Below are 27,927 nucleotides of genomic sequence, written 5' to 3'. Positions count from 1 at the left end.
GGGGATTCCATCTAGCTGGGAAATGGGGCAACTTTCCCTGGTGGGAAGCCCAGGGACCTCCAGTAACCCAAACCTGACTCTGCAACACACTAGTGATTTTCAGAGCGTATGCTATTTAAAGAACTTAGAGAATAACTGCTTTCCTGGTCAATTCTTTAGGAATTGAATTTCTTCATTCAAATTCTATTTTGCCATAAAGTGTCATAAAATCGAAGATGTATTCCACACAGGTATATAAAATGTTTGACAACACTATCAACCACTTTGACCTAATTGACATTCATAGAATATTATACCTCCAAACTGAAAAGTACACATTCTTCTCAAATGCACAAAGAACTCTATGCTGGTTTGAAACTATCATGGACCCCAGAAGAGCCATGATCTTTTATCCAATCTTGTTGGGTGGAACCTTTTGAATGAGTGTTTCCACAGAGTTGTGACTCACCTAACTGTGGGTGAAACCTTGATTAAATTATTTCCATGGAGATGTGACCCTGCCCATTCCAGATAGGTCTTAATTAGATCACTGGAGTCATTTAAGAGAGCTCATGAAGACAAGGAGCTCAGAGAAGCTGAGAGACATTTTGGAGAGAAGCTAAGAGCTGACAGACCCAGATGGTTGCAGATGCAGACAGGAAGATGTTTGGAGATGCTAAGCTAAGAGATGAAGCCCAGAGTTTGCCCTGGAGAAGCTAAGAGAGAACCCCCAGATGGTTAGAGAGAAATGCCCCCAGAAGAACCAAGCAGAGAGCTGAGAGAAACACAACCTGAGAGCAAAGGACCAGCAGATGCCAGCCGTCTGCCTTCCCAGCTGACAGAGGTGTTCCGGGCACCATTGACCTTCCTTCAGTGAAGGTACCCTCTTGTTGATGCCTTAGTTTGGATACTTTTATGGCCTTAGAACTATAAATCTGTGGCCTAATAAATCCCCTTTATAAAAGCCAATCCATTTCTGATATTTTGCATAACAGCAGCATTAGCAAACCATAACAAACACTTACCAAGAAAGACCTTATGCTGGGCAATTTAACATGTCTCAATACATTTCAAAATTCTGACATTTTACGAGTACACTCTTTGACCACAATGGAATTCAATTAGAAATCAATAATGAGATATCTAGAAAAGACTTAAATACCTAGAAATTAAACAATACCCTTCTAAATAACCTATAGTCAAAGAAGTAAACAGAGAAATTTGAAAATTTTTCTAACTGAATGATAATGGAAATAAAACATATCAACATTTATAGTTTTAAATACTTACATCAGAAAAAAGAAAAGTGTAAAACCAACGATCTAGGTATCTGCCTTAAGAACTATTGAAAATAGAGCATATTAAACACAAGGTAAGTAAAAGGAAGGAAATGAAAAATAGACAACTGAGAAAAGTAACAAAGCCAAAAGTTGGTTTTAAAAAATTAGTAAGATAGGTAATAAAATTAATAAAATAGGTAGACTCCTGGTAAGACAGCTCAAGAAAAAAAGCAAGAAAATGCAAATTACCAATATGAGGAATGAAAGAGAAGACAAATTACATTAAAAAGAAATTAAGGAAACACTATGAATAATGCTATGTCAATAAATTGTACAATTCAGATGAAATGGACAAATCCCTTGTAAAAGAGCAACTTGCCAAAACTGACACAAAAGGAAATGGAAAATCTGAAGAGTCCAATATCTATTAAAGAAATTGAATTTGCAATAATAATCATGATGGTGAAATACAACCTTCTTACAAAGAAAACTTCAGACCTAGATAGTTTCATAAGTGAATGCTACATTTAAGAAAGAAATAATCCAATCTTACATAAACACTTTCAGAAAATAGAGAAAGAAGAACACTTCCCAGCTCATTTTATAATACCAAAAACTGACAAAGACCTTACCAAAAAACAAAATAAAACAAAAAATTAGAGCCCAATATCCCTTATCAACTTAGATGCAAAAATCCTCAACAAAATATTAATCAATTCAATAGAAATATATGAAAGGGATAACCATCATGACAAGTGAATTTTATCCCAGGAATGCAATGTTGGTTCAAAACTTGAAAATCAACACAATAAGGAGAAAAGCCATATGATTGTCTCAGTAGATACAGGAAAAGCATTTCACAAATCCAATACCCATTCATGATAAAAACTCTCAGAAAACTAGGAAGAGGAGACCTTCCTCAATCTGATAAGGGATGTGGTGGTTTAGAGTGATGTACTCCAGAAAAATATGTTCTTAAACCTAATCCAATCCTGTGAGGGTGAGCCCACTGTGAGTAGGACCTTTTGATGAGGTTACTTCAGTTAAGTTGTGGCCCAACTCAATTAGGATGGATCTTAAATCCTATTACCGAATCCTTTATAAAAAGAATGAAATTCAGATAGAGAGGAGGCCATGGGAAGCAAGAAGCTGAAGGTCAATGGAACCTGGAAGAGAAGGAAAAGGACAGGAGAGGCCGCCATGTGCATTGTTGTACAGAGGAGCCAGGACAAAGGATTTCCAGCAGCCAGACTCAGATCGCCAGTCTTCAGGAAGAAAGCATCACCTTGATTCGAACTTTTACCCAGCTTCAAAACTGTGAGCTAATAAATGCCCATTGTTTAAGCCAACCCATTGTATGGTATTTCCTTGAGCAGCCAAGGAAATTAAAACAAAGGGCAACTACAAAACAGCATAAAGCTATCATCGTATCTAATCCTGAGATTTTGAACATTCAGATTGTCAAGGCAAGGTTGTCCACTCTCATCACCTATATTCAACATTGTACTGGAGTCTTGGCCAGTGCAATAAGGCAAGGGGGAAAAACTCATACAGATTAGAAAGGAAGAAATAAAACTGTCTCTATTCACACAGAAACAATGGTTATGTGGAAATCCTAGGGAAACTACAAAAAATCTACTAAAATTGATAAGTGAACTTAGCAGGGTTTCAGAATACAAGATTAATAGACAAAAAAGTTATTTTTACTACTAGAAATGTATCAGTTAGAAAATACAAATTTAAAAACAATTAAATTTACAATAGTATTAAAAAAATAAAATATTTATAAATAAATTTCACCAAAGACATGAAAGACCTCCACACTGAAAACAACAATAACAAAATGCTGAGAGAAATAGAAGAAATCCAAATAAATGAAAAAATATATTATGTTTTTATATTGGGAGACTAACAATTGTTAATACTGCAATTCTCCCCAAATTGACCTATGGACTCAACACAATTCCAATAAAAATCACATAGCTACTTTGTAGAAATTGATAAGCTATTTAAAAATTTATGTGGATATGCAAAGGATCTAGAATAGCCAAAGCAAATCTGAAAATGGAGTAGAAAGTTGGAGGACTCACACTTTTTTACCTTAAGATGTCCTATAAAGTTACAGGAATCAAGGCAGTGTGGCATTGGCCTAAGAAGAGACACATAGACCAATGGAACAGAATAAAGTATCCAGAAAGAGACCCTGTGTGTATACAGTCAATTAATTTTCAACCAAGGTGCAAGATATCTAGAACAACTACATATCCATATGGGAGGAGGGAATGAACCTAACTCCCACATATGCTCCCCCCAAAATTAATTTAAGATAGAAACTTCTAGAAGAAAATATAGTAGACTGCCTTTTTATATTCTGTTATATTCTTGGAGTAGGAAAAGATTTCTTAAAGAAAATATAAAAAATGCCAAGCATAAGAAATAAATTTTACCAAAAAATTGATAAATTGAATTTCATCAAAATTAAGAACACCTACTTATCAAAATATACAATTAAGAAAATGAAAAGGCAAGCCACATACAACTTAAAATATTCACAATATATTTATCTGACAAAGGAATTATAGTCAGAATATTATAAAGAATCTCTACTAATAAAAAGTCAATCAGATTTTTTTAAATGGTCAAAAGACTTGAAGAGACACTTCATAAAATAAGATATACAAATGGCCAATAAGTACATGAAAATGTTCTCAACATCATTAATCATTAGGAAAATACAAATCAAAAGCGTGATGAAATACCATTTCATGTGCAATAAAATTGCTGAAAGTTAAAAATCTGACAAACCACCAAATGTTGGCTAGGATGAGGAACAACCGAAGCTTGTTTCACATTGCTGATAGGATGCAAAATCATTCAACCACTTTGGAAACTGTTTGGCAATTTCTTATCAAGTATAAATATATATACTCTATCACCCAGCAATTCCACTGTTAGGTTATTTTTCCAAGAGAAATGAACTCATAGGTCCAAGAAGAATCACAACAGCTTTACTCATAAGAGTCCCAATCGGGAAGCAATCCCAAGGTCCACCGACAGGAGAATGGATTAACAAATTGTGGCATAGTCACACTCTGGAATATTAGCCAACAGTTCAAGAGAATGGATTACGGACTGCTGCAACGGCTTAGATGAATCCCCCAAACCTTACACTGACCGAAAGAAGCCACATGCAAAAAGTACATTCTATAGATGGAAGATCAAAACAGGCACAACTAATCTTTGATGATAGAAATCAGAGCAGTGGCAACCCATGGAGGCTAGAAATCGACTGGAAAAGACCCACGAGGGAGCATTTTAAGGAAACAAATTTTTGCTTCTTGATTGGGTGGTGATCCCACAGGCAAATGCCTTTATAGAAACATCAGATTGTACAGCTTAAGATCCGTGAACGTGCCTTTTGCCTCAGTTTATAAAAAAACTGAGATAATCATACCTAAAGTATCTAAAACTTGAAAAATATTACATAAAGATGAGAAAAAATATTACAACAGATGAGGCCACCGAGGCCAGAAGAGAGGCCAGTCCCCAGTGAGACCCAGGCCGCGTGGCTGAACCTCCTCCCGCTCCCAGCCCCCCAACCCCAGTGCAATGGGGGCTCAGAGGGGGCTCCTCCCAGCCCCGACTCGGCCGACACCACAGTCACCCGGGTCGCCCAGGTTTTCCGTGGGGAGGAGACCACAGTGTGCTCCCCCATGCCAAGTCCTCTCCTGCATCCCCAGGCCTGTTCCCCAGAGATAGCCCACACTAACCCCAGAATGGGGCTGAGTTCAAACTTGGCATAGCTCTTCAATGGAATGAACCACTGCCTTGTCCTGGTGGATATTTAAAATTACTTTTCTTTCAATTACAAAAGTAAAGGCTGCCCATTGGAAAAGTTTCAAAATACATCCAGTCAAAATTCAAAGCCTGCTGTTTCCAGTATCTTCTCACTCCTCCTCGCCCAGTGTAACTACTTTGAATGGATTGAGATCTTTAGTCACATACAAAATATATGCCTACGGTTGGATTTTTTTTTTATTTTTATAAACAAGATCCGGTAATACATGTTATTTTTACACTTTTGGGGGGTACAGATTTGACAGAGGATAATAAAATAATAGTTTTTCTGGAAAAATCCGTCCCATCTCTGGGTTTCTTTTCATTGAAATTGCAACCCCTTCCCACATGCCCCCCACTCCCCCAAAATGGCATTTATCCTCCCTTCTTTGTACCACTTCTGTATCTCATGCAAAACTGTGTTTCGGGGTCTGGATTGCATGGCACTGAACTGGTGCCCTGTTGCAGCTGCCTGCCCTCGGCTAGAGGAGGGCCCGTTGAGCTTTGTCCATCCATGGTTCCCGAGTGCCCTGTATGAGGCCTGGCATGTCGTGGGCGCCAGGGGATTTCCTCAAAAGGAACCAGAGGATCTAATGCTATCCACACAACACCACCCAGCCCCTCAACCTGCCTCACCTCTCTCCTGATTTGGGGTTTTCCAGTAACCTGGGCCCATTCCGACTGGATAGGCCTGGAAAAGAGTCAGTTTTTCTTCCGTCCTTTGAGCGCATGCCCTCTCGTGTGTCGTGTGAGTGGGTGGGGCAGTGTGTGTCCATACCACACACTGCCCGTGCTCGTGGGGAAAGCCGGGTGCAGATGAGAGAACGGTGGAGAAACCTCCTGAGGCTCTCCTCGCTGCTAAGGCTGACGACAGCCAGTGAAGATGAGAGGGGAGGAAGACGCAGGCCTCAGCTTCCCGAGGAGGAAGTCCTGGGTTTGACAGGTTGTCCCCAGGCCTGGTGTGGGCAGGAGCTCCCGGCCCGGCTGCAGACAGGCCCACAGAGGGGCTGGGCTCCGAAGACCTCCCTCAGTAGGCAGAGAGCTCGCCGGAGGCCAGGGCAGCAGGGGCCTGGGGATCCAGCAGGGCTGGGGGAGCTGCCGAGTTGCTGAGAAGCGGTGTGGGTGAGAAGGGAGCCCTGGCTGCTGTTCCCACATCGCCTGTGGCCGCCTTGTGCTTCTGCTTCAGCCTCCCCGCTGGTAAAGCAGAGCTGATGACGTTTCATCCGCCGGCCTGGTGGGCTGCTGAGAGGATCAGATGAGACGTTATAGGGGAATTTGCCTCATCCTGAGGAAGGCTGCACAAGACACAAGGCTCCATGGTTGGTAACAGGTCTTGTGAATCCAGATGCTTTAGAGGCGGCCGCTAAATTGAGGTCTGATTTCTGCCCCAAGCCTGTGGCCTGGCAGGCCTGACTAAAATTCCTCTCCCCTCCACAGGGCAATCCTTCTACTCGCGGATCCTGGAGAACTGTGGGGACGTGGCTGACTTCGATGAGGTAGGATGCCCTCCGGGGCAGCCCAAGGCTCCCCTTCTGCCGTCCTCCTGCAGCCCTGAGCCCAAGGGGGAGCCAGCTCCCCTCCCTGCTTCCCGGGGCGCACGCTGGCCCCAAACCCTGGGCACCAGCTTGCCCCCCTCTTCTCTCGTCTGCTTCCCTCTCGGCTCCGCCCAGCTCCCTCCCGGGGGCCGCTGACCCGAGAGTCCCCGTGCAGAGGGAGCGGGAGCCCAGCCCCACTCCCCACTCGACAGCCTGCAGCGCTGTGAGTCCGTCTGTCCTTCTGGGGGAAGGGCCCACAGGTGCTGTCGGCCCCAAAGCTGAAGGGGACTGAGGGGGTTCGCCTCTTCTCTCCAAGAGCCACCGGGGTGCCTCTCCCCCCACCCCGGCCACCAGGAACGCCCCGCAGTGGAGACGCTGGGACGCAGGCACACATAAACACACACACACACACACACACACACACCGTGTCTCCCCAGAAAGTTTTTTTTTTTTCTTTTGGACCACAGGCCTAGAGGGTTGAGTAAATCTTATGCTGCAGTTTATGGCACATTATCCCATTGGTCTCTACAAGGCCCTGCTCTTATTTTTATGTATGTAGTTGTTTATTCTCCTCCACACCTATACGCTTTCCCCCCATATACAACCATTCTAATGTGTTTAATGTGAATATTTCCGTTTCCTTTGTTTTCTTGCAAAATTTATATTGTTGTCTACAAAGCATATGGTTTTTTGGTTATCTGAGCGGTGTCGTATTATGTTTCATTTCATTTCCTACTGCTATTTCTAAGTTTTGTGTTGCCACACCAACCTGTTGCTTGTACCTGCTGCGTAGAACTCCACAGTTCACATCCAGCACGTTTTAGGGTGACCAACCCTCCCTGTTTGCCAGGGACTGAGGAGGTTCCCGGGACATGGACTTCCAGGGCTAAAACCAAGAAGTCCCAGGCAAACTGGGAGGAGCTGCTCACCCAGCAGGGTACAGTTCACCTCCCCACACCCCGGTGAGGGACCCCAGCTTGCCTCCGACTCCACACCACCAGGATGCAATGACCATTCTTAGGCCTGAGCCCTTTGATGCGTGAGCATTTCCTGGGAGTGACACTGGGTTCTGCAACTGCTGGCTGGTAGCGTGTGCATGTGCTTAATTTGACTGCACACCGCCACAGCCTCCTCTCCCGCCAGCAGTGCTCCTCTCCCGCCAGCCGTGCTCCTCTCCTGCCAGCCGTTCTCCTCTCCCGCCAGCAGTGCTCAAACATTCCCTTTCCCACATGCTGATCTGCGCCTAGTGTTAGTCAGCTTTCAGATTTGCAGTTTGACAGTGATAGCTCATCACCGTTTTAATTTCCATTTCTCTGATGACCGATGGGTTTGCACATATCTTGCTATGCCTGAGGCCTCTTTAAGTTTTATGTTGTAAACTTTCTGCCCATATTCTCTGCCCGTGTTTCCTTGGGATGGGTGACTTTTTCTTGTTGATGTGTAAGCTTTCTTATATTAACCCCTGGTGGTTTTAGATATTGGCAATATCTTCTCCCACTCTATTAATTTTGCCCGCAGTGTCTCTCACGGACTAGAAATCCTTAATCGTGATGTAATCAAATTGATCAAACTTTTGCCTTATGGTTTGTGTTTTCAGCTTTTGCTTGAGAAGTCCTTCCCCTCATCTAAGTCACATATATATTCTCCTTCCTGCATTTTCTGGTTTTATGCCTTGTGTGTGCTGTTAGCCTAGGGTCCAATTTTCTTTTTCTCCATATAAGGGGCCACTTTTCCTATTACTGACTTACTAAGCAATTGTCTTTTCTCCATTTATTGCATATTAAACTCTTACATTGCCCAGGGCCCTCTCTTTTATTCTTTTAGTCTATTTGTCTGTTTTTGATACTTATCACACTGCCTTAACTGATGCAGCTTTTTTAAATATGTCTTTAAATTATCGGGACAATTTAGTTCTCTTTACTCTTCTTTTTAAAGGTTGACTACTTGTGGAACTTTATTCTTCTACATAAAATTTTAAAGTGATTTTACCAAGTTCTTCAAAGAACCAACTAGAATTTTTATTGAGATTGCCTTGAATTTGAAGTTAACTTAGGGCATTGACAGTTTTTTACACTATAAAATCATCTATTCAGATTTTCTACCACACCTTAGATATACTAGATAAAATTATAGTTTTACAGTTTTCTAAATAGAAGTCTTACATGTTCCCAATTATTTCTTAGCTATACTATGTGAGTGATATCTTACTTTATTACGTTATTTAGTTGAGTATTGCTGGCACAGAGGAACACTCATTTTTATACGTTCATCTTTTACCTAGCAACCTTGCTAAACTCTCTTACTAGTTTTAAATAGTCTATTGATAATGTTTTTATGTATATGATTATATTACCTACTGAGTGAAGTGTTTTGTCTGTTCCTTTCCAATCCTTACTTCCCTTGTATCTTAATCTTTCCCTAGAGCATGTTAAACAGTCATGGCGATAGGGGACATCCTTTCCTTGTTTTTGAACTTCAAGAGAATAAATGCATCTAAAGCTTTCATGTTAAATACCATGGTTATAGTAGGATTTTCCTATTTCACCTTATTTTACTAGTTTACTGAGAGTTTTTATTGTAAAAAGTCAAACTTTATCAAAAGCTTTTTCTACATTGATTGATACAATCATTATTTTACTCCTGTAGTATATTTCATAATACATTATTTTTAATACTGTTAGATTGATTGGCAGATATTTTTATTTAGGACTTTTGAAGCTATGTTCTTAAACTGTCTGGCCTAAAATTTCATGTATCAACATGCATAAGATAGGATGTTGTCATTTCGGAAGAATCAAATGTAAAAACATCCAAGCCTGGACTTTTTGGGAAGGGAGCTCCTTGACTCCTGTTTCAATTTCTCTATGCCTTCTTGTACTGATTTGGGATTTGTGTATTTTTCTAGGAGTCTTTATATTTCATCTAGGTTTTCAAGTTTATAAGCACATACATGGTCATAATGTTTTAAATCATTCTTAAATCTTTTTTGTTATAATAAAAAGTTATAACTACAAATAATAATTCCCCTTTTTTCATTCCATATTTCATTTATTTGTACTTCTTTCTGTTTTTCTTAATCAGTCTTGTCGAAGATCTGTTTATCTTGTTAATCTTTGTAATTAACCAGCTTTTGGACTCAGTAATCTCCTCTGGTGGTGGTAGTTTTTCTTCTTTCCACCGATTTCTACTCTTTCCTTAATTATTTCCTTCTTTTTGTTTCTTTTAATTGCTCTGTGGCTCTTTTCCCAACTTGGTGAGTTGAGTGCTAAACCTATTATTTTTACTATTTCTTGTTCCTTAATAAATGTATTTAAAACCATACATTTTGTTCTATATACACCTTTAACTGTCCTACAAAATTTCTACGTAGTGTTTTCATTATTGTTCAGTTCTAAACATTCTTAAATTTCTTTTCAATTTTCATTTAAAACCAAAAGTCATATAGTATCATTTCTACTATTACATTATGATTAAAAAAACATAGTCTATATGCTATTGATCATTTAGAATTTATTGGGCTTAATCATACTCATAAATGTTCTTTCTGTTTAAAAGGAATGTGTTCAGTGTAGAGTTCTCTCTCTCTCTCTGTATATATATATATATATATATATATAATATATATATTGTGTATATAATAGCTCAAACTTATTATACTATCCTATTCAATTCTTCAGTTTTTCTGCTTATTTTCCCTGTTTGATGAATCAGTTTCAGAAATGGTTGTAAAAAAATCTTTGACTGTGGTTGTTGCTTTATAAATTTCTTCCTGTGGGTTCTTTCAATTGTTGCTTGTGTGTATGTTGAAACTATATCATTAGTTGACTATATGTTCATGATGGCTATATCTTCTTGTCTACTTTTCCTTTTACCAGAATATAATATCTTTTTTTGTCCCTTATATTTTTTGCCTTAATTTCTTTTTTTTCCAGAAATTAAGATTGCTACCTCAGCTTTATTTTGGTTCATTTGCCTCATATATCTTTTTCCATCCTTTTATTTTTAGTATGTCTGTAGTTTTTAATTTAAGTGTGTTTCTTTAGAGCATGTATTATTGGATCTTATTTTCTTACCCTACATGAGGGTCTCTGTCTTTTAATTGTTGATTTTAACCCATTCATACGTATTGAAATGGCTATTAGGCTTATTTCTACCACCATCTTAGTATATATTTTCCATTTACTGTACTTTTTGTTTGTTTGTTTATTTCTTTCTCCTTCCCTGCTTTCCATCAGCTAAATTAGGGTTACTTCTGTTAGTTGAGAAGTTACATTCTAGTTTGTTCTCAAGGTAATTATGCTTACTGATGTTCATGTACTTATATTGACAGCTTAAGCAAGTCAATGTTTACAGTTTCCCCCAACACAATAAATAGTTTATTTTGTATAAATAATTTTTGCTTCATTGAAAGCACTCTCTCATGCCCCTTTGATCTCCCCACCTCAGCCCAGCACCTTATGTTGATCTTGTCCAGATTAGAATTTTAATTCTAGGTCCTTATGGATGTGTTTTTGCCTCTTCTTTTATTTGTCCTAGTTTTTTCTTTCTCTTTTTTTAAGAGCACAACTGTCTTTATCAAGATCTTTATTACCTTTACATCCCATGTCTCTTAAAGCATCTCCTGGATTTGCTTCTCTTCTTATTTGAGTAGTTCATCCAAAACATTATTTTAATTTGGCTCTTTGTGTAGCATATCTACTAAAGCTTTGTAAATCTGAGAATATATTTCTTGTTTCTTCAACTTTGAAAAAGAATTTCACTAGACATAAAATTCTAGGTTCAAATTTATTTTCCTTCACAACTTCAAAAATATCATTCCATGTTACTGTTGAGAAGTCTGATGACCATCTAATTTATGTACCTCCGTCTTCTCTCTGGAAAATATGCATATTTCTTTTGTCTTTGATAGTCTTAAATTTTACTTTGGTGTGTCTAGTTGTGGATTTTCCTTATCTTTCTTGTGTGTTTTTTTTTTTTAATTTTATTTTGAAATAAATTCAAAGTTATAGGAACAGTTGCAAAAACAATACAAACCCCATACACAGAACTCCAGCATACTCTGACCCCCCTCCCCCGATACCCCGATCCACCAACTTTAACATCCTGTCACACCACCATTTCTTTCTTTCCCTCCCTCCCTATCTATCATCCATCATCTATTGCTCTGTCTTCTGAACATATGAGAGCAAGCTGCACACATCCTTGAACAAACAGTATAATTCACATATACAATTCCCATTAACAAGAACATTCTTTTATGCAATCCCATTAAGTGCAGCTAAGAAGTTCAAGAAATTCAACATTGATACAAAGCTTACATTCTGTATTTTCTTTTTTTTTTTTCCTTATGTCTCAACTGTGTCCCTTTGAGCCTCCTCTCCTCCATCCTCAGATCCCATCCAGGATCATCCTTGGCATTCCATTGTCATCCATTTAGACTGTCTTTTTTTTTTCAATTGTGGAAACATATATACAGCCTAAATCTTCCCATTCCACCCCCTCCCTAGCCTTCCATTAGTGGGATAAATCACATTTAGAATGTTGTAATGCTATCACCTTCCCACCTTCCATTACTAGAAATTTCCCTTCACCTCAAACAGCAACCCTACACTCATTTCTTAACTCCCCATTGCCCCTTCTCCCGCTTCTCATAACCCTTACTCTACTTTTCTTCTCTATGGTCATATTCTCTGATAGTGTTTACTGTGGGGCTTAAATTTAACCTCTTAAATCCATAACAATCTTGTTTTTCTTTGATACCAACTTAACTTCAATATGACACGTAAACTATGTTCCTATGCTCCTCCATTCCCCCGCCTTTATATAGTTCTTGTCAAAAATTATGTATTTTACATTGAGTATAAAACCATTGATTTGTCATTAGAGTTTGTGTATTTTATATCATGTAGGAAGTAAATAGTGGAGTTACAAATCAAAAATTATTGACTTCTATTTGTATTCCATTGTGGTCAGAGAATGTGCTTTGAATATACTCAATTGTTTTGTTTTGTTTTGTTTTTTAATTTATTGAGGCTTGTTTTATGTCCCAGCTTATGGTCTATTCTGGAGAAAGATCCGTGATCACTAGAGAAAAATGTGTGTCCTGGTGATTTGGGATGTAAGGTTCTATATATGTCTATTAAAATTCTCTCTATCTCTCTCTCCTTTCTTTGTTTCTCTGTCAGTAGGGCTCCCTTTAGTATCTGAAGTAGGGCAGGTCTTTTATTAGCAAAATCTCTCAGCATTTGTTTGTCTGTGAAAAATTTAAGCTCTCCCTCAAATTTGGAGGAGAGTTTTGCTGGATAAAGTATTCTTGGTTGGAAATTTTTCTCTCTCAGAATTTTAAATATGTCATGCCACTGCCTTCTCGCCTCCATGGTGGCTGCTGAGTAGTCCCTACTTAGTCTTATGTTGTTTCCTTTGTATGTGGTGAATTGCTTTTCTCTTGCTGTTTCCAGAACTTGCTCCTTCTCTTCAGTATTTGACAGTCTGATCAGAATATGTCTCGGAGTGGGTTTATTTGGATTTATTCTATTTGGAGTTTGCTGGGCATTTATGCTTTGTGTATTTATATTGTGTAGAAGGTTGGGGAAGTTTTCCCCAACAATTTCTTTGAATACTTTTTCTAGACCTTTACCTTTCTCTTCCCCTTCTGGGACACCAATGAGTCTTAAATTTGGATGTTTTATTTTATCTCTCGTATCCCTGAGATCCATTTCGATTTTTTCGATCTTTTTCTCCATTTTTTATTTTGTTCTTTCATTTTCTGTTCTGTGGTCCTCTAGGACACTGAGTCATTGTTCAACTTCCTCTAATCTTGTATTATGAGTATCCAGAGTCTTTTTAATTTGGCCAACAGTTTCTTTAATTTCCATAAGATCTTCTATTTTTTTATTTACTCTTGCAATGTCTTCTTTATGCTCTTCTAGGGTCTTCTTTATGTCCTTTATATCCTGTGCCATGTTCTTCTTCATGTCCTTTATATCTGTGCCATGCTCTCGTTCTTTGATTGTAGTCCTTTGATTAATTGCACCAAGTACTGTGTCTCTTCTGATATTTTGATTTGGGTGTTTGGGATTGGGTTCTCCATATCATCTGGTTTTATCATATGCTTTAAGATTTTCTGTTGTTTTTGGCCTCTTGGCATTTGCTTTGCTTGATAGGGTTCTTTCAAGTTGTAAAAAATACAACTTGTGGGGCTTGTGTCTGGGTGGTTAGGGAGGCGGGGCAGCTTTAATAATCAAACCTCCCAGGTGTTCCTGGAGATTCAAGTCTGCTGCAAGAGTCTAAGCCTTCATTTCATTTTTGCCCCAGATTTTCTCTGCTGCTGAACCACAAGTCCCCGGCATTGACATAGCATCCCTGGGTTTTCCAAGCGGGCCCCCCAGTCTCAGCTGTGATCTTCCAGGACCTCTGCTGAGGGAAGGCTGTGCTACATCACAAGTGTGCGCTGTCCCTCAAGGGAAGCCCCGGGCCGCTGGGCCGTGCAGGACTGCTCCCAGCCTGATGCAAAGATGGCTGAATGGGGCATCTCAACCCCCCCACTTTTCGCACAGCTCCACCTTCTCAGCTCTGGGACAACTAGCTGTGTATGCACCCAAGGCCACTGTCCACGGCCGATATTGTGGCGTGTGCGCGGTGCCGTGGGATACACTGCCCATCACACTGGGTTTCCTGGTGCAGCTCTGGGCTGTGGGTACAGCCCTGGGCAGGAGTGTCTCCAGCCCGCCGGGGAGCCGGCTGCAAGCAGCGTGGTTTCTTTCTCCTTTTGGTTCTCCCCTCTGCCCCTCAGCCCTGAGGGAATCAGCAGTGGTCTATGCTCCACGCCAGACACTGAAAGGTTGGTATAGCCCATTCCTGCTGTGTTTCACTGAGCAGTTCTCACCATAATAACTGTAGCCACTCCTGGGTTTTTTGTTTGTTTGTTTGTTTTTTAAAAAGAACTAGTCCATCTCCAAATGCCAACCCCCAGTTTCCCCACACCACAGTGCGGCCTCAGGACTTTCAGCCAGCTTACTCACTCGTTTCAGAATGCAGACTCCCAGTTTCACCAATTGCACGGCCCCTGTGGTTTTAGCAGACCTTGTCCAGCTGGTGCATAGCTGAAACTGGTGTTCTGGGTCACTTTCTGGTTTTTATCTAGTATTTTTCACAGAGGTTTTTTTTTTGCCCTGACTCACCTAACCACTATCTTAGGTTCTCCCCATCTTTCTTGTTTTGCACTGTTTTGTGAGCTCTCTCATCATTCATTGATTCTGGAAAATTCTCTCTATTATTTTTTCAAATATTCCTTCTGTTCAGTCTTTATATTGTTCTCTCCTCTGTAATTCCTATATCAAATGTCAGTTATTCTAGGTGCCATATATTTTGGTCTATTAATCTTTTTGTGCATTCAGGGGGAATTCTTCAAATTGATATTCCAATTTAAAATTTTTTTTCTTTTTTATGGTTTCTGATTCTTATTGCTGATGTTTTTCTTTATGGTCCTTTTGTTCTAATAATCCTGCTCCAAATGGTATATACTGTTCATTGTGTGGACTTTCTTTTAGGGAAGATGTGCCCTTCAAGTGTCTCTTTACTTTGCCCTGTTCACATTCCCCTGGTGTCAGCCACTCTGTCTGGTGGTGAGTATTGGGGACACAGTGAAGGCCTGTCTGTGTCCATCCCTGGGGGTTTAAGTCAAGGACAGGCACGTGCACCTGGATGGGAGCTCCAGTCACCACAGAAACGTTGATCTCTCCACCCTTAAGGAGAAGCATCATGGACAGCAGACAGTCTAGATTTTTAATAAACTGGCTCTAGGGGTTCATTGAAAGAAGGTGGGGGCTGGTCTATTAACTCCTCACCCCAGGAGAGCTGTTGTCACAATTTTATCAGCAGAGGAACAGACGATGATTGCCCTGAGTTAATGCCAGGGACAGACAAGAGCAGAACTTGCAAAGCTCCCATCCAACCTGTTCCCTCACTTTCGCTTTGTCACCCTCTGGTCCAAGCTGGGCAGCCTCCATCCTTCCCAACTCATATTCCAGCCTCTGTTTCTGAGCCTCAGTTACATTTGTCAAATGGGGCTGATGATGACTAGGACATCTCTGCAGAATGAGGGGTTGCTGTGATGGTAGAAGCTTTGCTGCATGCTAACCCGGGCTTACCCCATTACCTGCCTGCTTTCTTGCCCTCCTCCTTTCCTCAGTCACAGTCCCCAAGCAGGTAGCAGCTGATGGGGAAGACACAGGCCCCCGACCCAGTCTCTCACGGTGCGACCTCCCTGGGCCTCTGTCTCCAGATCAGCCAGGCAAAGTGTCCGACTCCCTCCTTCTCACCAAGGCTCCCCAGGGGGTATGTCCACCCAGGCCTCCAACCAGCAACCTGATGCCCTTTCCAAGGGCACTGCCACCCCTTTCCATTAACTGTACCCTGGGACACCTGAGCCACAGGTGTACATGATATTCAAAGTTAATCACCGAGTCCTTCCTGTCCCCAGCATCGGAGAGTCAGTCTCTGCTCCCCTGAGTGTGGGGCCACATTGGAAACCCCTGATGGATGCAGGCCCTGGTTAGGGATATGCCAGGAGGAGGAAACCAGGCTCAACAGCACACGATGATCTGTACAGAAACTTCAAGGCGGCCCCCGAGTCAGCGTGGGGAGACCAGGGAGGGTGGGTGAAGTCAGGGAGTTAGGCGCAAAGGCACACAGCCGGGATCAGAGAGCGTCTCCCACCTCTGGGAGGGCAGAAGTGGGTCTCACCTGGGGAGAGCACGCCCCGCCCACTGGGGTTAGGGAAGTTTCTGGTATCACAATGAGGAACCCACTGGCCTTTAGTGGGGTGGGGGCAAGCATGCTAAATGACCTGTGTTGCTCAGGCCCACCCTCACCCAGGACTTGGCTCCCCACTTGGCAAGCCCCCGTGGGTCATCATGGTGGCAGCCTCCAGCACAGTGCGGGGCATTTCTACCCAGGCTCCCCAATAATCCTAAGGATGAAGGGCCCCCTCCCCACCGACCCGCCACCCATTTCACAGACATTGACACTCAGTATCAAGAGTAAATATCATGTCCAGACCCGTGGGTGGCAGTGCCAGGGCTCCAAGCCCTGCTCTTCACTGTCCCCTTGGATGCCCACACAGAAGCTGCTCTGGGGCCCGACTCCCACCGCCCACAACGCCCGTGGTTGGGGCTGAGAAGTGGCCTGTGGCATGGCCGTCACCGGTCATCATGTGACCTCCCACAAAGCAAGGGAGCCCCAGAGGGAGCCCGAGCTGCTCCCAACTGGACTCCCTCCCCAGGCCAGGGTGGACGGGTCCTAAACTTTTCTGGTCCCCAAAAGAACCAGCCTATCAGTGGGCGCTGACTTGTAACATGCCTGGAAAAGGACCCTCAACTGCTCCTCCCCAAACCAAAGCCCTTTTCTCACCCTTACTCTGCCCAGCGACTTTGGGAGCCCACTCAGTGGGGCACAGAGGATGCCAGCCTGGGATCATGAGACCTGGCTCCAGTCCTTGCTATGGTATGAACAAGCTCTGTGACATGGGGCTGGTTGCTCAACCTCTCTGGGCCTGACTGCCCTTCTGTAAAATGGGGACATGTGCCACACTCTGCCCCCCATCCCCCTCCCCAGGACTGTGGCAAGGCTCAAAAATGAAATAAGAGACGAGAGCAAATGTCTCCCCCAGCTTGGCTCAGGGAAAGGATTCCAAGAAAGGGAGGGGCTCCCTCCTCTGCTCGGCTAGGGTCCCCAGCTTAGAAACCTGAGTGGAGAGGAAAGACAGTAAGACAATGCCCTATGACCCTGGGTGGAAAGAGAGCCTGGCTGGTGTCTCCTTTCCCAGAGGCTGGAACTTGAGAGCCTCCATTTAACCCAGAGCCCCGGAGCAGCCACACAGGGAGAGGCCAGCAGCCAGCAGAGGTCCAGCCCCGGGAGAGAGGGGACGGCCACCCTGAGCTCACCTCTAGCCAGTCTCTAACAGACTCTAGTGGACCAGACCCCATGGGAGAGGCCAGAACAGCAGTGGTCTTTGTGGGAAGAAGAAGAGGAACGGCTGTTTACTGAGAATGTGGCAGGACGTGCTGTACACCACATTATAACCGTGTAACCCTTGCAATACCCAGTGAAGTTGGTATCAACCAATCAGTAGTAGCCAAGTCAGGATTCAAACCCATCTCCCTGAATGGGCCTGATGCCTCGTGACATCTGCGTGGCTTCATCTGGCTTAGCTACTACCTGAGCTCCGCCCCACACCCCTGCCCCCACCCAGTGCCGGGCGCATGACCTGGGAACGTTTGTAGGGATGAGCTGGAATGGGATCTGAGATGGGGTGCTGGATTTCCTTGGCCCAGTCTCTAGGCCACTGATTTTCAGGGCACCTTCAGAAATAGAAGTCATACCCTCAGCTGTTGTGGCCGCAGAAGAAAGGATGCTGGAAAAGTGCCCTCTGTCCCCAGAAGACCCTGCAGAACCTGCACGTCTGTCACAAAGAATGCCAGGCCTTGCCCTCTCCTGAAACTGACAACAACAATCATAATACACAACTACAGGCACACTCAGGGACATTGCTGGTTCAGTTCCTGCAATAAAGCGAGTCACAGAACTGTTTGGTTTCCCAGTATATGAAAGTTACATTTATACTATACTATAGTCTGTTAGGTGTGCAGTAGCATTATGTCTAAGAAGACAATGTACATGTCTTAATTAAAAAATAGTTTATTGCTAAAAAATGCTAACCATCATCTGAGCCTTCGGCGAGTTGCAATCTTTTTGCTGGTTTGGGGTCTTGCCTGGATGTGGATGGCTCCTGGCTGATCAGGGTGGTGGCTGCTGAGGGTTGGGGGTTGCTGTAGTGATTTCATAAAATAAGACCATAATGAAGTTTACTGCATTGATTGACTCTTCCTTTCACAAAAGACTTCTCTACAGCATCCAACACTGTTGGATAGCATTTAACCCACAGAACTTCTTTCAAAATGGGATTTGATCCTCTCACACACTGCAGCTACTTTTTTTTCATGTTTCCATGCTCTGCATTTATTTTTGTTGTTGTTATTGTTTTTCAGTTCAGTTTTGTTGAAATATAGTCACACATCCTATAATCATCCACAGTGTACAATTAATTGTTCACAGTACCATCATGTAGTTGTGCATTCATCACCAAAATCAATTTTTGAACATTTTCTTTACTCCAAAAAAAAAATTTTTAATTAAAATAAGAATAAAAATACAAGTAAAGAAGAACATCCAAAACATCCCATCCCCCTCTATTATTCATTTAATTTTTGTTCCCGTTTTTCTACCCGTCCGTCTATACACTGGATAAAGGGAGTATGAGCCACAAGGTTTTCACAATCACACAGTCACACTGTGTAAGCTACATAGTTATAAAATCGTCTTCAAAAATCAAGGCTACTGGGTTGCAGTTCAACTGTTTCAGGTATTCCTTCTAGTTATTCCAATACACTAAAAATTAAAAGGGGATATCTATATAACACATAAGAATAACCTCCAGAATGACCTCTTGACTCTATTTGAAATCTCTCAGCCACTGAATATTTTGTTTCATTTCTCTTCTCCCTTTTGGTCAAGAAGACTTTCTCAATCCGACGATGCTGGGTCCAGGCTCTTTCCTGGGAGACATTTTCCACATTGCCAGAGAGATTTACACCCCTGGGAGTCATGTCCCATGTAGTGGGGAGGGCAGTGAGTTTTCCTGCCGAGTGGGCTTAGAGCGAGACAGGCCACATCTGAGCAACAAAGAGGTTCTCTGGGGGAAACTCTTAGGCACAGTTATAAGTAGGCTTAGCCTCTCCTTTGCAATAACAGGCTTCATAAGGGCAAGCTCCAAGATCAAGGGCTCGGCCTTCTAAATTGATAGTTCCCAATGTTTGTGAGAATATCAGTAATTCCCCACTGCAACTGCTTTATCAACAAAGTTAATGTAATATTCTAAATCCTTTGTTGTTATTTCAACGATGTTCACGGCATCTTCACCAGGAGTTGATTCCATCTCCAGAAATCATTTTCTTTGCTCATCCATAAGAAGCAATTCCTCATCCATTCAAGTTTTATCATGAGATTGTAGCAATTTAGTCACACCTTTAGGCTCCACTTCTAATTCTAATTTTCTTTCTATTTCCACCACATCTGCGGTTACATCCTCTGCTGAAGACTTGAATCCCACAAAGTTATCCATGAGGGTTGAAATCAACTTCTCCCAAATTCTATTAATGTTGATATTTTGAGACCTCCTCCCATGAATCACAAATGTTCTTAATGGCATCTAGAATGGAGAACCCTTTTCAGAAGGTTTCCAATTGATTTTGCCCAGATCCATCAGAGGAATCACTATGTATGGCAGCTATAGCCTATGGAATATATTTCTTAAATGAGAATTGAGAGTCAAAATGACTCTTTGATCCATAGGCTGCAGAATGGATGCTGTGTTAGCAGTTAGGAAATTTCCAGGAATATTACGGGTTACAGTACCATAGTTTCAGGTATTTCCTTATTGTGAAATATAACATATATACAAAAAGGTTATAACTTTCAAATTACAATTTAACAAGTAGCTATAGAGCAAATTTCAAAGAATGTTATGGGTTACAGTTCCATTTCAGTTCTTTCCTTCTAGCTATTCTAATACCCTAGCAACTAAGAAAAAGAAAATTATATAGAGATTCAGTATTCATAATCCTTTGTTAAATTCCATCTTGTCTGTTGCCACCCCTTCCTCTAGTTTAATCACTTTCCCGATCTTCAGGGATGTCTAGGCAGTGACCACCCTAACTTGTTCGTGTTGAAAAGGGGTGTTGACATTATGGGAAAGGGGGACACAACTGGTTGATATTCTTGAAGAGGCTGTTGCATCTGTTTTTTGGAACTTAATTGGTATAAGAGCACTCTAGAGGATTTAAGTTTCTGAAGAACAAGCTTAGTGAGTGAAACCTTTGTAGGGTCTCAGATAGGAACCTGGGTATTCTTTAGGGGTTTAGGGACTACTGTTGACTTGGGCTTATCATACTGTGGCCATCCAGGATATCTGGCTGAAGCTTGCATAGGAGTAACCTCCAGGACAGCCTCTCTACTTTATTTGAAATCTCTTAGCCACTGAAACCTTATTTTATTGCCTTTTTTTTCTCCTTTTGGTCAAACAGGCATTCTCAACCCCTTGATGCCAGGGTCCATCAACGAGCAGTCATATTTGAAAGGAATCTTTTTTTATCTGAGCAGTACATCTCAATGGTGGGCTTAAAATAGTCACTCAACCATGTTGTAAACAGATGTGCTGCCATCCAGGCTTTGTTGTTCCATTTATAGAGCACAGGCAGAGTCGATTTAGCATAATTCTTAAAGGCTCTAGGAGTCTGGAATGGTAAATGAGCACTGGCTTCAACTTAAAGTCACCAGCTGCATTTGCTCATAATAATATGGTCAGCCTGTCCGTTGAAGCTCTGAAGCCAGGCATTGACTTTCCCTCTCTATCTAGAAAGTCTTAGATGGCATCTTCTTCCAATAGAAGGATGTTTCATCTACAGTGGGAATCTGTTGTTTAGTGTAACCACCTTCATCAGTTATCTCAACCAGATCTTCCAGATAACTTGCTGCAGCTTCTACCTGCTGCTTCACTTTGCACTTTGATGTTACGGAAATGACTTCTTTCCTTAGACCGCATGGACCAACCTCTGCTAGCTTCAGACTTTTCTTCTCAAGCTTCCTCACCCCTCTCAGTCTTCCTAGAATTGAAAAGAGTTAGGGACTTGCTCTGGATTAGCCTTTGGCTTAAAGGAATGTTATGTCTTGTTTGATCTTCTATTCATACTACTAGAACTTTCTTCATATCAGCAAAGAGGCTGTTTCACTTTCTTATCACCCCTGTGTTCACTGGAGTAGCACTTCAAGAACTTTTCCTTTGCATTCGCAACTTGGCTAACTGTTTGGTACAGAAAGCCTAGCTTTCGGCCTGTCTTGGCTTTTGACATGCCTTCCTCACTAAGCTTCATCATTTCTAGCTTTTGATTCAGAGTGAGAAATAAGCAACTCTTCCTTTCACTTGAACACTTAGAGGCCATTGTAGGGTTATTAACTGGCCTAATTTCAATATTGTTGCATCTCAGGGGATAGGGAGGCTGGTGGAGAGGGAAAGAGATGGGGAGCAGCTGGTCAGCGGAGCAGTCAGAACCACATATTTATTGTTGAGTTTGCTGTCTAATTTGGGCATGCTTCACAGTGCCCCAAAACAATTACAATAGTAACATCAAAGATCACAGATCACCATAACAGTTATATAATGATGAAAACATTTGAAATATTGTAAGAATTACCAACATGTGACACAGAGTCACAGAGAAGCACATGTTGGAAAAACAGCATCAATAGACTTACTCAACACAGGGTTGCCACCAACCTTCAATTTGGAAAAAAAAAAAAAAACACTATCTGCAAAGCACCATAAAGCAAAGCACAATAAAACGAGGTGTGCCTGTATATGGCACTGCATGAGGTGCTCTGATGGCCTCACAGTAATGCCAAGGAATAGTCCTTGTTACCATCACCCTCATTCTAGAGGGGAAGGAGCTGAGGTGTAGGGAGATATTCTGGTTTGATAAGGCTGCTGTTATATAAAATACCAGAAATGGATTGGCTTCTATTAAGGGGATTTATTAGATTACAAATTTACAGTTCTAAGGCCATAAAAGTGTCCAAATTAAGGCATCAACACAAAGATACCTTCACTGAAGAAAGGCCGACAGTGTCTGGAATGCCTCTGATAGCTGGGAAGGCACATAACTGGCGTCTGCTGGTCCTTTGCTCCCGGGTTCTGGTTTCAAAATGGCTTTCTCCAAAATGTCTCTGGGCTTCTGTCTCCCTTAGCTTCTCTCTTTCAGCTCCTGTACATCCTTACTTGTTCTCCCAGGGCATTTCTCTCTAAGTGCCTGGGAGTCCTCTCTTAGCTTCAGGGCAAACTCTGGGCTTCATCTCTTAGCTCAGCATCTCCAAATGTCTTTCTGTCTGCATCTCCAAGCATCTGGATCTGTGTGGGCTCTCCACTCTCTTAAGGACTCTAGTAAACTAATTAAGACCCACCCTAAATGGGTGGGACCACACCATGTAAATAATCTAATCAAAAGGTCTCACCCACAGTTGGGTGGGTCACTTCTCCATGGAAACAACCTAATCAAAAGATCTCACCCATAATAATCTGCACCAACAAGACTGGATTAAAAGAACATGACTTGTGGGGGACATAATACATTCAAACCAGCACAGGAGGTGAACTAACCTGCCCGAGTTCACTCTGCTAAGAAGGAGACTTATCTGCTGAGTGCCGACTGTGCGCCAGGCCCTGTGCGAGATGCTTGGGAGACCTCGGTGACCCAGACAAAAGCCTGGGCCTGTGGGTTCTGCTGCAGGTGTCACCTGCCCTGACCTGGGAGCTCAGTTGGCTGTCGTTGGGGGCACTTTGGGTCTCCTCCTTGTGGCCTCACCTCGTCCAGGGACTCTTGCCCCACCTGGCCCCTCCAGCAGGATAATCTAGACTTCCTTACATGGCCACTGATTTCTAAGAGGGAGATAATAGGAGTTGCAAGGTGTGGTATCAGCCAATGTCTCTTCTGCCTCATTCTGTCACTGAAAGGCAGCCAAAGGGCCGGTCAAATTCAAGGAGAAGAGAATTGGACTCCAGCTTTGGGAGAGAAGAAAGCAAAGAAAGAATGAGAAGGGAAATTAGGGGTTGCCGTGGTTCCTGTTGGAAAGAGGGCAGAGGCTTGGGAGGCAAAGCCTGGACAATGGCTTTAGTCAGCACTGATTTGGCTGGTGTCTGCTGGTCCTTCAGGAAGGACCAAGAGCAGGTTTGTCCAGTGCCAGTGGTTAGGTGACACCATCACCACTGTTTGAAGTTAGGCCATTTACTCAAGGTCACATGGCTGCTCTGTGCCCTCTGAACTGTGAAGCTATGTCACCACCTACTAGCAGAATTACTGCTAGAATCACGCCACTTACTACTAGAGTTCATTGGGCAAATCCTCTCTGAATCTCAAGGGGAGTAAGTTATGCAGCGATGTAGACTGCTCACCCAGCGCCTGGCACACATCAGCACTCCACAAATACATGCTGTAGTTGCCGAAGACCTAGAAGGAGGGTCGGCTCCTCAGACCCCCTCTGAGATTTGCCTCGGCTCATCTCAGCAGCCTCAGGAGAGGATCTGGGGTAGGGGATTAAGCTCTGGGCTGAGCATCGGAGACCTGAATCGGAATCCTGCCTCCATCACCAGCCAGTCGCCCTCTACTCTCGCCTTTGAAAAGAATCGCATCCTCACCATGTTGTTCTGAGCCTTGGTTATGAGTGAAACGAGCCCTGGAAAGTAGCGTGTGCTGCCCGGGTGTGGACCTTCTCCAGAAGCCCCTTCCCTGCGAGGGGGTCACAATTTAACATCATTATAGGGGAGGGGAACCCAGCCTGGACTGAGGCGCTGCAGGAGGCCTTCCCCTCCCTCCTCCCTGCAGGATCCTGGGTCCTGGGGGGCCAGGGACTATGTCCCAGGAGATCCTGAACCCCCAAACCTCCCCACCCAGTCTCTCTGCTCTCTGCATATCACCCCAGCTGCTGGAGAGGAAGAAACACCAAAAATGAGGAAGATGATGAGAAATGGAACCAGAACGAGAGGAAGCAGTAGAGGAAATGAAGGACCAACAGGCCCCGGGTGGGAGTGACGGTCAGAAAGCGATGGAGATGGAGGGAGGGGGTGAAGCGCCCGGGAGGCTGAGGTCAGCCAAGGACGTGTGGGGGGTTCCCGTGGGAGCGTCAGAGAAAACAAATGGCGCCTCCAGTTCCTGCGGTGTGGGCGCCCGCCTGGGTGACCTTGCAGCGCCCACCTGGGTGACCTCACCTGGCGCCCACCTGAGTGACCTCACCTGGCGCCACTTGGGTGACCTTGCTTCGTGCTCCCCGCCACCTTGTGAGGGATCTGCCATCACCCCCGTGTGAAGCTGAGGAAACTGAGGCCTGGGAGGGTGGTGGGAGTGGCTTCTGGTCACAAAGCCGACCGGTGGCAGAGCCGGGCTGGTGCTCACATCGTCTGAGGCAAACTCAAGAGTTCCTGTGACGCCACAGCAGCCCCCACCCTGCGCGGGACGGGAGCTGGCGTGGAAGACCCAAGAGCAGGAGCTGCTGGGCTTGGCCTCCAGGGCTCCTGGATAGTGGGGGCCTTGCCATCCTGCTGCCAGCTGTGCCCAGAGCTCAACAGATGTTTCCTGAAGGAAGGAAGGAGGGAGCGATGGGAGAAAGGGCTGGACATGTGGCCTGGGCCAAGCAGGGAGGACTTTGGATGCTCAGAGGAGGGACAGGCACCTATTCCCGGAAGCAGTATGGGAGCCATTGAAAACGGCAGCAAAGGAGAGGCAAAAATGAGGGGGCAGCTAAGGAAAGTTCAGGATAAAAAGTTGCTACAGCAAAGTGCAGGCCTCTGCTTCTAAGGATGCCTAAGGGGGCAGCACGAGTCAGGAATCCCCTGCCCTAAGTCTCGTCCCTTAAGCAGGAGGGGGTGGCTGAGGTCGGGGGGCCCAATGTGGGGAGCCGAGGGCTGGCTTTCCCCTGGGGGCTTCCCCTGGAGCAGGGGTCCTCGCACCTGACCGCACACAGGAGGCACCTGCAAGCTCTCGCCCTCCCGACACCTGGACCCCACCCCAGCGACCCTGGAGATGCTGATTTAATTGCCTCAAATGCAGCTTCTGAAATGATTCTAATGTGCAGGCAGAACGGACAATGAGAGAGAGAGAAAGAAGATGAGATGGATGTGGTGAGGAGAAAGCAAAAGCAAAAAAGAAGAGCAAAACAGGAGAGGAGGAAAATAGGGAAATGAGGGGAAAAGTGGGGTGTGGGTGGAAAATGGGGGAGGCAGGGAAGGGAGGCAGAAATGAAGGCAGCCCACAGGGTCTACCCGGAAAGGGCCTTTTCTCTCTCCTGAAAGCCCCTGAGCAGGCATTTGGGGTGCCCTCAGGGAAGCCCAGGCCCCCAGCCCTGCTCAAACTGGCCCTCAGCCTCTGTGACCTGTCAGCAGCTTCCCGATGGCCCACAGGCCACGCCACTGTCCTCAGCAGAGCCCTTTGCCTTGCAATGACGTCTGCTGTTGCCTTCATGTTCAAGCCCCCCACCCCCATCCAGTGGGGCCATTCCCACAGTCATCTCCTTTTCCCTATAATCCTTCTCTCCTCCCAAGGCCCACATCCCACCCGCAGCCCCTCGGTGGTGCAAACACCCCAGCCCCTCTCACACCCCAGGCAGACAGCAGTCTCCGTGGGCCCTGGGCTGGTTTATTTCCCTGCAGCCCCATAAAAGCAACTTCATTAAGAAGCTCACACGCTCGGCTGAGCTGCCAGAGGCCCCCAGTCAGCAGAGCAGGGTCTGCGGAGGGGGCTGCGGGCCTGGGCACCAGCCTGCGTACCCCTCCTCGCACCCCTTCTGCGTCCAGAGCCCCGTGCAGCCCTGCTAGGGACCTCCCCCCTCCCGGGCCCCCTCCCCCCCCCGGCTTCCCCCATCCTCACCTGCCACTCCCGCCGGACCTGGGGGCTATGGGGGCTTCCCTGGGACTTAGCCAGTCCCAGAGGGAGGTGATGTAAAGGCCATTTTCCTGGCACAGGTCCTTCCACTCGGGGCAGTGACCAGCCGGGCTGGCCCAGGGCCCCCAAGCCCCCGAGTCCCTGGTCTGGGAGCTGAGGAAGCCTTGGAAACGGGGTGCCTGGAGGGCGGGATCATGGGGGCTTCTCGGCGCCGGCATAGACACTAATTAAAGAGTTCTCTGAATTGCGTTGCTGCTCTGAGCCCTAGTTTCTCTATTAAAAAAGTGAGTTCTCATTAGCTGCCTCTCTGGGTTGTCGTACAGACTAAATGAATTAATGCACAGAACACGTTCAGTGCCTCATTAAGAAGGGTTCTCTACAAACGGGAGCTATTCCACTGGTATTATTATTTATTACTGGTCTATTGAGAGGTCTCAATTTGGCGGGGTATGAAAATGAAACAAAAAGGAAATCGCGTCTCCCACCCGCTCGGTCACCATGCTCCTCGATGCTGATGCTCAGCGACGTCTGGGACAGACTCCAGCTTTCTGGTTGTTCTCAGTTCTTCAAAGTCAAGTCTTGTCTGGCCTCCTGTTTAGCGTCCTTGTCTTCTCAGGTTTGTGGCTCAAGACAAGGAGCAAGGTGGGGGGCGGCCTGCTCGTGCAGGGTGGTCCCTCCTTGCAGTCTGTGGCAGCCTCCCCGATGAGCGCCAGCCAGCTCAGGGTGCCATCGGCGTGGCAGGCCTGCAGACACTGGCTTTCTCCTGGGGCACCCACGTGGTTCTCCAGGAGCCCGGGGCGGCCTGCCCACAGCACGGATCTCAGACCTGAGTGGAGAGCTGTCCCAGTCCAACCACCTGCGGCCCCCACCTTCAGCTCCCACCACTGGGGGCACATCCACACTGAGGACCCCTCCCCCAGCAGTCAGCCCTTGAGGGAGGGGGTCAGCAGGCTGGCTCAGGCCTGGCTACCCTCGCAGCCTCCAAGCAGCCCACAGAGACAAGTCGCACACTTGCCACAACGCACAGTGGCACTCCAGACTGCTTCCTGCCACCGCCTCTGCCCTGCAGTGTGTGTGATTGTGTGTGCATGTGTGTGTGTGTGTGTATGTGATGGGGGGGGTCTCCCCATGTCCAGAGAGGCCCAGGGGTCCCCTGCCTGGGCAGAGGCCACTGGGAACTTGCCTGCCAGGCCCCCCTTCTGGCAGGTGCCTCAGGCTCTGTGAGCTGTTCTCCAAGAAAGTGCCAGGTAAACCCTGTCCTTTGGCCGTCCTTCTCTCTACCTTCCCCCTTTCCCATCTGCTTCTACAGCCCGGGACAGGGAGGCTGGCGTGGTGGTTGGGGGACAGCAGGCCTTTGAGGAAGGCCTGAGGAGTGCCTGGCTCTATCAGCAGATCTCTTCAGAGAGCAGGGTCCTGGGTGCTTTTCTCTTTTGCTTCAGCCCTCGTAGCTACCTCTAGAACATCTGGAAAAATCCCACTCAACACCCTGCCCACCATTATTATTGATTTAAGGAAGAAGCCAGGATAGAAGTGGTAGGGGTGACTCTAGAAACGATGGCTTGGGGATAGGGTTGTTCTTTGTAGTCCTAAACCCTGATAACACCAAACAGCTAAAATCCATTCCCAAGGCTAACACTGCCAGAGGGAGGGGTGGTTTGAGCTGAATGGGGGAACCTGGGCCCCCCACCTGGGGCCACGCCTGGACCAGTCAGGAGACTGGCAGGACAGGGGCCACATCCCACAAGCCTTGCTGTT

General features: G+C 44.9%; 1 protein-coding gene across 1 annotated transcript in view; it reads left to right on the top strand.

The window, feature by feature from the left end:
* The window catches only part of OTOF (otoferlin), a 99,906-nt gene that overhangs the window by 8,821 nt on the left and 63,158 nt on the right, over positions 1–27,927 (top strand). Inside the window, 1 exon segment of the mRNA XM_037812888.1 lies at positions 6,534–6,592. Coding sequence (XP_037668816.1) covers positions 6,534–6,592 — 59 coding nt within the window.

This window comes from Choloepus didactylus, chromosome 20 (genome assembly GCF_015220235.1).
Source record: "Choloepus didactylus isolate mChoDid1 chromosome 20, mChoDid1.pri, whole genome shotgun sequence".
Taxonomy (NCBI): Eukaryota; Metazoa; Chordata; class Mammalia; order Pilosa; family Megalonychidae; genus Choloepus; species Choloepus didactylus.
The sequence above is the reverse complement of the archived record's forward strand: the minus strand, read 5'-3'. Positions and strand labels throughout refer to the sequence as shown.